The sequence below is a fragment of the Planococcus citri genome, chromosome 2 (genome assembly GCF_950023065.1).
Source record: "Planococcus citri chromosome 2, ihPlaCitr1.1, whole genome shotgun sequence".
Lineage (NCBI taxonomy): Eukaryota > Metazoa > Arthropoda > Insecta > Hemiptera > Pseudococcidae > Planococcus > Planococcus citri.
In genome coordinates this window covers 13923326-13937242 of record NC_088678.1, presented here as the reverse complement: position 1 = coordinate 13937242, position 13917 = coordinate 13923326, and the positions used below count along the sequence as shown (strand labels likewise).

Here is a 13917-nt window from a genome sequence, read left to right as displayed (position 1 = left end):
TTCATTAGGCAAATATGAGATATTAGGAGGTTCTACGTATACTCCTAATACCAAAACTTTGGAATTTTATCATGAGCTTTTGAGCACAGATAGAGGTGAACAAAATATCGTAGATGGGGTTTTCGAGTACGGAGAATTCATTTTTGGTATTGGTTTTTTTCTATGACGAATAGATTTTTAGTTATTGGTATTTTGAACGGAAAATTTACGGTTTCGAGAAGCGAAAAGAAAAATAAATTGATAGGTACGTACACTTAGGTACGATGGATTTTTGATCAGTGTGATCAACTGATCAATTAGTGAAATAATTGAGTACGAAGGCGTTGTTTGATTTTTTTCAAGAATTTATTTTTCAACTCGTCCGATTTCAGATTAATTTTTGCATGATTTTTTTATTTTATTTTTTTCATTAATGCGTCTATTTTTAAAAGATTGACAAGGAGCAAAAAAATTATACTCCATTTCTGGTTTTTCAGAATCTTCAATTAATAGATACCATACAAAAATCACACAAGCACTCTAAAGGAAAAAAAGAAGTTTAAAAACCCAGTGAATAATTTTCAAAAAACGATTTATTTACATTAAAAGAACTACTAGAAAAAAACAAGTAGACGTGGAAAAACAATAATATACAATATAAATAGCAAAAAAGTAGTAGGAATAGGTAATTCGTAATTCCAAAAAATAAATAAACAATATATAGGAAAAGAAGACATAAGTCATACGTATAATAATTTATACTTCAGTATCAATATGCACAACAAGAAGAGTCTTTAAACCTTGTAAAGTAGGTAAAAAAAAAAAAGGTCAAACTCTCGTTACAATTATAAAATATAGGTAAATGGTTGTTTCGATCTTGAAAGGAGACCTATAATATTGGGGATTCAGATACGATATACGATTACATAGTCTTTATACAATTTTTTATAAAAAAATATGTTACAACTGGCGTGACTCGCAGATTTCAGCAACGTAACGTGTGCGACGACGGCGACGCGTAAAACAAAGTAAGTAATTTATAAGACGAATAAGTTTTCGCACGATTTCGCCTTCTTGCCAAATTTCAGGATTTGTTTGAACAGTTGTTTTCCATTTTCGACGGCTCCTCTCTGCTGCATTCTGTTTCGTTTCGGGTTTAATTGAACTTGAGCGAAAATGCCGACTAGTAATTCGTCCACGTTGTGATCCAAACCGCTCGAAGTTTCGATAAATTTACAACGTAAATTTAACGCTAATTTACGCCCGGCTGTAAAAAAATAACGAGATAATCAATGTAAACAAACAAATTTCAACTTTTAATTGATCAAGTTTTTACGCTATAGCTACTCGTTAACTTTCTTAATATAATTTCACCCTCGACTTTGCCTGTCTTGCAGCCTACTGGGTATCGCTTTTAGCTATATCTTTTAGTCGGAGATGAACTTATTTGTGTTATGATTCAGCGGAAATAATATCTCGTTTGCTCTCTTTTGGCCTATCGGTTTGAAGCTTGATGATGTTTGCCGCGGATTTTATGCTTGTGATAGGTAAGTACAGGACAGAAAAGGTGTCTTGAATTATAGGTAGATATAGATAGAAAATTTTCGCTCAATAGTGAACCTGCTTCGAAATTTAAAAAGGTCGATCTGATTAGAAATTTTGGACAGCCCCTGACCTCCCACCCAAAATAAATCATATTCATAACAAAGTAATGCTTCATCAGAATATGTAAGCATTAAAAAAAAAAAAAAAAAAAAAAAGAAATATATAAGCAAGTTAAATCGGGTATTAATTATTAATGATTGATAAAAAATTCTTGAAGAGAGAAAAGTAGAGCAAAAAAAGGAAAACCATTACAGACTGTCGGATCGATGACATTTTCATGAAATGTTGGAAACACATAAAATTTATAAATGACATAGGAAGGATAGCTAGTGAGTAATTGAAAATGTATGATGTCGTGTCTGAGGTTCGTACTGTCTAGTTTATGTAAACATCTGAAGGGGGAGGTGATATTTTTTCAATTTTTTTCAGCTGAATATTGATGAAAATTGATTTTAATACACTTGGTTTCCAAATTACATCTCTTTTTTCAATTTACTGCAAGAAATAGGTAGATATTCTGACCTGCAGACAGATTTACACTATTATTTAAAAATTTTTTAAAAACATTGAAAAATACTCCAGCGAGCAAAGTTTTAAGCATTATTGGATTTGAATTTTCAAACTTTGACATTTTTGAGAATAATTAAATGAAACTGACAAAGCTTGCACTTGATTTTTTCCTTTAAAAAAGTAAGTAACCCTAAGAGCCAAAAAGTGATAAAACGCGAGTAAAATATTTCAATGCAGGAAAAAATCACTAAAAAAAAACAGAAAATTACAAATTAAAAATATAAATATGTTCTGGCTTTTAATTTTTTAAAATTTCAAACCACAAAAAGCTGAAAATCTGGAACGAAGAACTATCAAGAGAAATTAAGAGGAAACAAAACTTTTTCTGGAAGTGGATGAGTTCAAAGAACGAACAAGACAAAGGACGGTACAAAGAACAGTGCTGCAAGACAAGAAAGATGATGAGAGAAACACAACAAGAACAATACAAAAGGTTTGTGGGGAACGTGGAGAGGGATACATATCTGAAACCAAAGGTGTACAAAATAATCAAGAAAATATTGGAAGATGAGGTAGGCTACACAGAGCCAACATTGCCCCACCAGACTACGAAAAAATGGTCGAATACTACATAAACCTATGGAGTGATCCCAACAGTGAAGTCGAAGTGGCAAACCATGAGGAGAACAAGTATGAGCCATTCTCTTGGGAAGAGCTAGATGGAACCTTGAAAAGCTCCAGAAATGGAAAAGCCCTACGCAGCAATTAGTTACTAACAGACTTCTCGCACAACAATTGTCAACGTCGACATTTACATCGACTACGTTTTTTTTTCAACATAATGATGGAAAAGTGATCAATTAACTATTTAGTAGAAATCTTCTGTCCATACAAAAGCCAGGTAAATGAAAATTTTTGAAATTTTCTCATTATTTCTGATACGTCTACATCAGTGATGGTTAGTTACCGGTAATTTATAATTGGGTAACTTACCAGTAACTTACCGGTAAGTTACCGGTAATTTAAGTAACTTATAAAGTTTCACCAAAATGGTTCAGAAGATCAGAATTGAGATGATGGTTACCATAAAATCATCCAAATCTCCCAACAACTGACAGAAATGTCTAGGGACTTGAGCAGATTTCCCAATTTCCGCAATTCTGCTTATTTGGGCTAGGGCCTAGGGCAGAACGAAAATTTCTGCCCCTCCCACTAATTCTTCAAAAAATTCCTGATCAAAGCACACCCCAACAATAATTTTCAAAAAAAGAAAAAAATTATTGAATTGATGATTTCTCAAATTTTTTTCAAAATTCCTTCACATTCAAAAATGAAAAATAATTAAATAAATTAAAAAAAATAAAAAAAACAAGTAAAATGCTTGATTATTGATTTTGGCAATTTCTGGAATTCCTTCACTTCTTAAGCAATTTTTTCACCTTCATAAACCTTGGAAAATTTGATAGCTGTGGATGCGGAAATTCTTCAATTTGAAAAGTAAACTAAAATCAGTTTTGAACCATGATGTGAGATTGTGAGATACTGAAATTTGGATTTCAAACCACAGTTTTTCAGGAATTCCTCACAAGAAAAACCTATACAGCAAAATTTAAGAACAAAATTAGGTATGGCAAAGAAATCACATTTTCTCAACATCAATCATCAATAATTTCTAATTCTAATCATTTCTTAAGTTCAAGTTCAATCCACACAGACACAGCATTCAAAAAGAAAAAAAAACACAACTTTTGAAGTTTTGATGATTTGTAATACCTACCTACCTACTTATTTACACATTGAAGTGGTCAAATAATTGTGTTTCAATTCCTTTGTATTACAACTACACCATATTTCACCAGAAGCATGAGCAAATTGTAACTTGTTGTATCTAGACAGCTCTAGGAGCTCATGCAAACGTCCAAAATTACCCTTGTCAACATTTCTATTGAAAATTTATAAATTACCGCGGTAACATATGGTAATTTATGTCATGGTAACTTACTGGTAACTTACCGGTAAGTTCTCGGGTAAGTTACCGCGGTAAGTTTCCATGCATCACTGGTCTACATGCCAGATCGACATGTAGATGTAAAATTTGATGCTAAAAATTTACATCTACAACTATGTCGACCAATTTTTCAGAATCAAAATTTCTATTTCAGTGTTTAAAAGTATAGTAAACATTCAAAAATATGATCTTGTTCAATGAGGAAAACAAATTTTTTTGATGAAATTATTCACTTTTCCACAGTTTTGAGTTGTAGATGATATGAGGTTGATAGGCATTGTGGATGTATTTATCGACGTCGAATTTCACATCAACATTAACATTGACACATCGACATGAAAATGGATTACGTAGTTTAGTACTCTTAGATAAAGTATTGCACCATCTTTGATATAAGGGATTTGTGTTCAACTTTTTGATTACAGACTTTTTGTCTGTACTTCTTTGGAAGTGGACTTTGAATCGATGCTGTTTTCAGCGCGAGCAATAGCCACATCAGAGGAAATCATTTTTTGGAAAAAAATTAAAAATTTTTAAACTCAAATTTTATAACTTTATGATACAGGAGATTGACATAAATTTTGATGTGAATGTCGATCCATCCACATCCGTCAGGTATCACTTTTGGATGCTCCATGTTGATGTGAATTTTGACCCTGTGTTGAGCCTATTGTCGACACAAATGCAGATGAACATCAGTGTCATCAGTTGACAATTACATCAACAATTAGCTTGACACAGGGTTAAAATTCACATCGACATGTGGCATCCAAAAGTGAAGGATGTGGATGGGTCAACATTCACATCAGAATTAGCATGGTCATTGTTGTACAGGTTATTCAAGAACCCCACAATAACTGTTAAAAAGAGACAGCTAGCTTTCTACAATAAAATACTATCAGGTGCTACCATACCCGAAGACTTCTGTACTGCAATTGTAATACCCATTTTCAAAAAAGGAGACTGAAATGACCTAGGAAACTATCATGGAATTAGCCTACTAAATGCTGCTTACAAAATACTTGCAAAAATGCTATAGCAAGAAGAATCGAGAGCCATGCGAAGCCAATGATATTAGAATGCCAAAATGGATTTTGGAAGGGAAGATCATGCATAGATGGGGTATATGCAGCAAAGCTGCTGATGTAGAAGAGACAAGAACATAACCTAGAAACCCACGTGTGCTTTGTTGATCCGGAGAAGGTGTACAATCAAGTAAGACGGAAGAAGTTGTTTGAAATCATGAGGAAAATCGAAATGAACAAACAAATAGTACGCTTAATTGAAGAAATATACAGGGATAATGTAATAAGAGTAAGATCTGGAAACATGTCAGAAGCAAAGAAGATAACAAGAGGAGTAAGACAGGGATGCCCAATGGCATGTTGTCTGTTCAACATCTACTTCCACAACATGATTAAAGAATGGCTGAAAACCACGCCAAAAGGGCTAGACATCAATGACACCCATGTCAATGCCCTGCTACAGTAGAGTCTCAATAGCTTGAAGCTGAAGGGAGAAGGAGTTGACTTTCGAGTTATCAGAGTTCGAGTTATAGAGGTTCGTTTTTGGTATATTTTGAGTTAGCAAAGTTTGAATTAGATGAATGTTTGTTTTTTTTTTACCACACTGAAAGAAATGATTTTCAAAACTCTTAATTCAGTCCCAAAATTGATGTAATGGTTACTGCACAGTACAGTAAATTTCAAATTACCTCATTTTGATGTAATGATTACATAGTTTAAATCAGAGATTTTATTTTGAGGTAAAGAAGTGAATTTTACATTGAGTCTTATGGGGAGTTGAAGGGAAACAGACTTTGCTTCAAGTAACTAGAGTTTTCGAGTTAACGGAGTTTGAGTTATTGAGACTCCACTGTATTTGCTGATGAACACGTGGTCTTTGCTGACAACGAAGATGACTTGCATGGACTGCCAGTGGAACAAGTTGAAAGCTTTAAATATCTCAGATGTGAGCTATCATTTGTATTAAATTGCTGAGAGTATGCGGATTGATAAACCCAGCCATTCCTCCAAGAAAAGTCAGAGCCAAACTTGAATAAGAATCTACAATACGCTGGCAAGACCAATGCTGCTGTATGTAAGTGAAACAGGGACGATGAGAAAGGATATATGACGAGATAGGAAAAGGAACAAAGACATCCTGAAGGAGGTAGGAGCAGAGCCAATCATTAGACGAGTAAAAGATTACAGAAAGAAATGGCGAAAACATGTTGATAGAACGCTTGATGAACAGTCCTCTTGTGAAGTCAAAGAATACACTCCAACTGGCAGGAGGAGCAGAGGAAGGCCAAAGATAAAACTTGATGATGCATCGGCTATCAATTCTTCTACAGTTTTCCAGATGGGCTGAACAGCTCACTGGGGCAAAGTTCAATGATGATGATGAAAATTTAACCATTTCAAAACTTTTTGATGAAAAATTGACACTTCTTGACAATTTTTGACTACAAAGTAAGTAAGGCTTTTTGCAATTTCTGGCGAAAAAAGCAAATTTTTGCCAAAATAAAACAAGACTGATGATGTTGACAAATGGGATGGCTTTTGGCAATTTCTGACAAAAACCCAAAACTTTTAGACAATTTTTTTTAAAAAGTAGGATTTTGGAATTTTTTGTCAAAAAACGACTACCTATTTATTTTTAGAAATTTTATTTTTTATTCAACAATTTTTGTCGAAAAGCAAGACTTTGACAATTTCACTAAAAACAATAGATTTTTTGAGAATTACCGATGAAAAAGTTAAATACCTAAGCAAGGCTTTTGGATGATTTAAAACACAAGTTTAAAGCAAAAATTTGACAATTTCAACGAAATAATGATCAACTTTGGGAAATAATTCACAAAGTCATTTTTTCGCAATTTTTTTTCTTTGAAAAACAACATTTTTTTCACTTTGTATAATTTCTGGTAAATTTAGGTAAAAAAGCCTGAATTAGAAAGTTTCACAATGTTTGTTGAAAATGGAAATTTTTTTTGGTGAACTTTTTTATTAAAAAGTGATTTTTTTTTGAATTTTTTCAGAGCAAAAAAATGGAACTTGTGGGGTATTTTTAATGCGATCAAATTTTAATTTTTTTCTTCATAGGAAACAGCTGCTAAATTTAAATTATTAAAAATTGAAAAATTTTACCCAAAATTTTGTCTACTTCCTGGAAGCATTTACTCAAAAATGTCGAGTGAGTGCAAACTGCGAAATCTCCCATTCTTCATTTAGAGAAAGATAACGAGAATTTTTTAAAAACTCGAACTTTAGAGCGAATTTTTTTCTAACCTAATATTTTAAATTTTGCAATTTTATTGCAGGAGGAGGAGGAGGGGGATGGGTCATACAATTTTTAAAATTCTCAGCTGTTTGAAAAAACTTTCGGCAATTTATTTGTTCCAAAAAAAGTACATAAGTGATGGAAAATTTCATATCAAAATTTATTCAAATAGCTTTCAAATTTTCCCTCATCGCCGATATAAGATTTGAAGAAAAATGAGAGTATACGTGACAGGTGTACTTACTGTACCTTAAGGTACCCATCATAAATGGAAGCTTTACCATATTCGATTCGTGGTAAAAAAGATTTAAATTGCGTAAAAAGCCGGATAATCGAAGGTAAAGGGTGAAAAAAAAAACGTGCGATCATCTAAAAGAGTCGAGTTTGCTAGAAAAAGGTTCCTTTGAAAAGCGAATACCACAAAGGTGTTATAGTTTGAATGGAGATGAGAAAAGATTCGCAGGTAGGTACATAGAATATACGAGTAAATGCACGAGTATAGAAGCCAGACGTAGAGCTACGTATTACGAAATCTTTTCATGAATGGAAATTATCTCGTCTGTATAATAAAAGATGAGTTATCTTTCATTGAATGTTACACACGTTTGTATTTTTTTCCCTCTCGGCGCGAAGGCCTTTTCTGTGTACTTGTCGAGCGTTGAGATGGAAACAATGAATGGATTATTTTATATACACTTTATTCGATTTATTCGCGTATCTATCTACTAGTTTAGCTACCTACTCTACCTATATGTATAGATTCTTCGTTATTTACATAATAAAATATGGTCCGCGTGTGTGATTCGGTGGAAGAAAAATCACCTTGTATATTACGCAAATACTTAAAAATCCATTTCGCACGTGCCACACTGCCAACGGTAAAACAACCTTCGTGGTTCGTGGAAAATCCATCGTCGCGTTCGTTAGGTACTAGTTCAATATTTAAATGGTATTTTGAAATTCGCGCCATTCTCGCATAATATCAATACCGAGTACGAGTACCTCATGTACAAGTATAGAAAGATAGAGGTGTTAAGTACACAAAATTAACATTATGAAACCGTGGGTGGTTGGTTGAAAATCGTACGCAGACCTTGACTGTATTAAATCAGAAATATTATTCGTAGCGCGCCTGCCATCATCAAGATATACTATGAGAAAGTTTCACGTGTACAAAATGTGGCCATAATTCGGGGAAATCAGTAGTTTTTCTGTAAGCTTTGGTGGGTTGTAGAGAATGCTAACTATGGTAACGGAACGGTTCATTCATCATTTAAGTACACAAGGTGTCCTGGACATCAGATGAATGGAGTTGGATGTTAATAGTACGAGTTGTGAGACTTTTTGGATCATAAGAATTACCTACCTATTTAAAAAAAACCTTTTCAGAAGGAGAAATTTATTTAATTTTTTCAATTTGTCAAAATTCGAAAAAAAGTTTAAACGTGTTGAGGAATTTTTTACTAGTAGGTAGGTATTAATTTCCAATTATTTCGGTTTTAAATTTGATTGTTTGAACATTTTTCATGTTTAAAAACCTTTTCAATTAATTTTTCTGAGAATTGTTTTCAAAATGAAAAAATTTCAATATTTTTTTCAAGGCAAGTGGTTTTTTGCAGTTTAGGAAAGTATATTTTTTGACTTGAAAAAAAAAAGTTGTTCTTTGTTCATTGCCCTTCATCATTAAATTTTTTGTATTTTTTAAACTCCAAATATTCAAAATTATCTTAAGCTTAATGTAAAATAAATTGCAATCTATTTATTTTTTAATAGGTAAATTTTTTTTTCAATCTATCAATAATTTTTTGGGGGATTTCTGTTCATTTATTAGGAATAACAAACAACATTTTTTCAATCAATGTTATGGTTCTTTATTTATACTTTTTAAAAGTTTCATTCATCGTTGAACCTTCGTGGAGTGAACATCTCCGTACACTTGATATTGAAGAAATCGATTGATAACAAGAGGGCCTTACTAGCCGAATTGGGATTGAAAAACGCCAAACCTCGAGTTCCAAAAGATGGTGAATTCCAATTGCCTAAAAAAGCTGTTAAACATCCAACAAATGTTGCTCCACCCAACATCTCTATGAAAAACAAATTCAACTCCATGGCAGTCGAAGAACCTGAAGAGAATTTTTCGACTTCAAAAGAAACTTCAAAGGTTAGAATCCTTCTGATTATTTTCCCTGATGTTGTGAATTATAATTATGTCAGAACTCTTAGAAATCAAGAAAATTACAACAAAAAAATTTGAAACCAAAACAACGAATCAGGTTCTTAAGATATTCTTGACAGACATTGATGATTTTCGTAATTTGACCAGAAAATTTGAAGAAGGTAAAAGACGTTTCTTTACATTTAGTAACCCTAAACAGAAAAAAATTTCTGTGGTGATGAAGAATGTCCCCTATTTGATTAGAGACATTGAAAATCAAGATACTCTTCTTAAGGAAAGCATTCCAGTTCTAACTGTCCACTGCCTTGACAGAAACCAAAAGCCGATTCCAGTCTGCGCTATTGATGTTCATGCAAACGATGCAGACAAACAAATCTTTGATCTTAAAAGTATCTTCCATGCCCTCATTAAAGTGGAGGAACACTAGAAACCCATTTGTCCCGTTCAATGCCATAAGGTTTGTTTTTTTATTCCAAAACAAAACATAATCATCCAGACCAAACCTGGACTCTAGGCTGAGATCTTCCACAGCAGAATGGTTTGTCTGGAATCTTAAAGTCATTGATCCTTCTGTCTGGCATCTCAAGGACGTTGGTTTCCTGTCTGTTCGATTGAGGTCATTGATACACCTGCCTGGCTGCTTGTTTGGCCTTCAGAAGTCATTGACTCATCTGTCTGGTTTCTCAAGGTCCTCTGTCTGCCTATGTGTCCTCTTGAGGTCATTGACCCATCAGTCTGGCTTCTCAAAGTCTTTGATCTGCCACCCTGTCTAGCCTATTAAGGTCATTGACCCGACTGTCTAGCTTCTAAAGGTAGTCTGTCGGCCTGTTTGGCCTTCAGAAGTCATTGACCAATATGGCTGGCAACATAAGCTCATTGATCTGACTTCTCAGGTCTTTTTGTTCGCTTGACTAGTCTCTGGAGGTCATTGACCTGCCTGGATGGCTTCTTAGGGGTCATTGACTCGTCTGTCTGGTTTCTCAAGGTCATCTGTCTGGCTTTTAAAGGTCGTCTATCTGCTTGTCTCTCCTCTTAAGGTCATTGATCTGGTTATATGGCTTCTCAAGGTCGTCTGTCTGTCTGTCTGTCTGTCTGCTTGTCTGGCCTCTAGAGGTCATTGACCTATATGTATTCGTTCTCAAGGTTACTGTCTGCCTTTGTGAGGTCATTGACTCGACTGTCCAACTTCGAAAGGTAGTCTGTCAGTCTGTTTGACCTTCAGAAGTCATTGACCCACATGGCTGGCAACATAAGGTCATTGATCTGACTTCTCAGGTCTTTTTGTCTTATTGGCTGGTCTCTGGAGATCATTGACCTGCCTGCCTGGCTTCTTAGGGGTCATTGACTCATCCGTCTGGTTTCTGAAGGTCATTTGTCCGGCTTCTAAATGTTGTCTTTCAGATTGTCTCTCCTCTTAAGGTCATTGATCTGGTTATATGGCTTCTCAAGGTCATCTGTCTGTCTGTCTGTCTGGCATATTGAGGTCATTGACCCGACTTACTAGCTTCTAAAAGCAGTCTGTCGGCCTGTTTGGCCTTCAGAAGTCATTGACCCATATGGCTGGCAACATAAGGTCACCGATCTGACTTCTCAGATCTTTTTGTCCTCTTGGCTGGTCTCTGGAGGTCATTGACCTGCCTGTCTGGCTTCTTAGGGGTCATTGACTTATACGTCTGGTTTCTCAAGGTCATTTGTCTGGCTTCTAATGATTGTCTTTCAGATTGTCTCTCCTTCTTATGGTCATTGATCTGGTTATATGGCTTCTCAAGGTTGTATGTCTGCCTGTCTGTCTGTCTGTCTGGCCTATTGAGGTCATTGACCTGACTGTCTAGCTTCTAAAGGTAGTCTGTCGGCCTGTTTGGCCTTCAGAAGTCATTGACCCATATGGCTGGCAACATAAGGTCATCGATCTGGCTTCTCAGATATTTTTGTCCTCCTGGCTGGTCTCTGGAGGTCATTGACCTGTCTGTCCGGTTTCTTAGGGGTCATTGACCCATACGTCTGGTTTCTCAAGGTCATCTGTCTGACTTCTAATGGTCGTCTATCTGCTTGTCTCTCCTCTTATGGTCATTGATCTGGTTATATGGCTTCTCGAGGTCGTCTATCTGTCTGGCCTTCAGTGGTCATTGACCTATATGTATGTGTTCTGAAGGGTACTGTCTGCCTTCTTGAGGTCATGGACCCGTTTGTCTTTCCAAAGTTGCCTATCCACCTGTCTGTTCTATTGAAGCCATTGACCCCTCTTTTCGGCTTCTCTAGGTTGTCTGTCTGCCTGTTAGGTAGGTTTCTTTTATGATCATTGCCTCGTCTGTTCAGACTCTCAAGGTCATCTGCCTACCCGTTGGACCTCTCAACAATTTAGTAACGTGTTTCTAGTTCTTGTTTATCAGTTTTGGTATCTAAAAGTTCACTTGAATAAACGTAGTCCTACATGATGTCTAAAATTGAATGCAATTTTTTCCAAGTTTTCACAAGTCATTTTAATCGCGCGGATCATCGTCAAACTGAGTGATAAAAATTTAGGGCATACAATTTCTCCCAAAACAGGCTGGATAGAGGCTAAAGCGAATAAACCACGATTTTTCAAAAATTTCCCCTCTTTGAGGATTCATATTGCCCTTCCAGAGGCATTTCTGAAATTAAATCTTTTTGAAAGACTTCCAATTCAAAAAAGATGTTTCCACTGCATTTGGTCAGAGTTTCCGCTAACGTTTTTTTTTTTTCATCATCCACCTTATAGATATACTGGTCTTAATCACCTTCAATTTTGGTCTAATCAAAGATCAAAGAGGTCGAAATGTATTGGCGCTGTTTTATGGGGTTTTACAAAAATCAAGAAGATGATTAGATACCTACTGATACCTATGTACGTAAGTTGTTCGTAAATGATTCAATTTGCTCATCACCACACTGAACAATAAATTTCAAGTTTTACAACATCCAGTATCCATAATTCTTTTCAAAAAAAAAAAAAAATACCCAACACTCTTCCGACTCGATCATTTGCTAACGATTCGTGTAAGCATTTCAAAAATTTGTAAGCCTACAGCACAGGAACCCAAATTCCAAATTAATCATTTCACACCAATCTATACCTATACACGAAAGAAAAAAAAGAACGCAGCTTAAACTTCCATACTCGAAAAACTCTTCGTAAAAAAAAAAACTTTATTCTACACCTTATTTCCCCAAAAACTAAACGTGATAACCGAGAAAGAACAACCAAAAGAGAGACAGAGATGAAAAAAGAAATAAATCAGAACCTAAAACGATACGAGACTTCCTAGAAATACGAGTAAGTATATATTTTCCAAGTGGCACGAGCGGATTTCCTATCGTCGAGTGAGGAAAAAAATTAAATTTTCTTTCCAAACTGAAAAATATTTAAGTTATAAAAACTTTCACCGTTAAGAGGAAAAGTGCGAAATCACTTTCACCAGTACGAATAAGTACCTACTTTTTTTTATTACGAGCTAAAAAAATGAAAGCGAGCAATTTCTCCCAAAAAAATACCTACGCCTCATCGTACCTTCTTGTAATACCCCAACATACTTTGTAAAGAAAATTCGAGGTCAAATCTGTACGTATAACAGCATTTTTTCCAAGTAAAAATAGGCAGGTACACCATGAATAAGCAGCGCACTTACACTTGCAAGCTTTTTCAAAAAAAAAAAAAAAAATACCTCTACTGTAAAACTTTATTGATTTTAATTTCAGGTTCGAATGAAGAAAAAGAAAGACCCGTTCGTGGGTATTTGAAAATCTGGCACGAATAAAAATTACAAAATCCGCAGAAAATTTCTATTAGTGTACGCAGAAAATTCAACTTGTTTGAGCGAGTTTTTAGCAAAGCTCCGGAAGCATAAAAAAAACTTATTGGTACGAACGCCTTCGCAAAGTTTCATCGTCGTCGTCGGTGTAGAATCAATCATTATTCGGCTACTTTGCCCCTTCCACTATATCGTGTAATTATACCCACGAGAGGGAGGAAAATTGCTCAACTGAGGTGCTAAATACAACTCGATACATCATGTTCCTACATCTCTGTCTATACGCCTTCGATACGCAACAATCAGCAATTAAATCGTTCAACGAGAATCGTATCGTTTACGGTCATTAAACGACAGCTTTGATTAAAGCCATCTAGCTTTAAATTAGCGACACTGACACTACATAATTGGTAGGCTAATCATCGTATCATACACACGAATACCTACATTTGTGAAATTAAGTACCAGTACGTGTGAGACTAGATGAAAGGAATATTCGATCGTCCAAAATGATGAAGGTGGAGTTGATTAATCATACGCAGGCGTTGCTGACACCGGTGTGGTATTAGCTTTTAACGATT

At 35.0% G+C, this 13917-nt stretch overlaps 1 protein-coding gene across 1 annotated transcript in view; it reads right to left on the bottom strand.

The window, feature by feature from the left end:
- Positions 1-722: 722 nt before the first annotated feature.
- LOC135834756 (GTP-binding protein GEM-like) overlaps positions 723-13917 on the bottom strand; it is a 239739-nt gene continuing 226544 nt past the window's right edge. Inside the window, exon 6 of the mRNA XM_065348723.1 lies at positions 723-1246. Coding sequence (XP_065204795.1) covers positions 1017-1246 — 230 coding nt within the window. The 3' untranslated portion in view covers positions 723-1016. The remainder of the gene's footprint in view (positions 1247-13917) is intronic.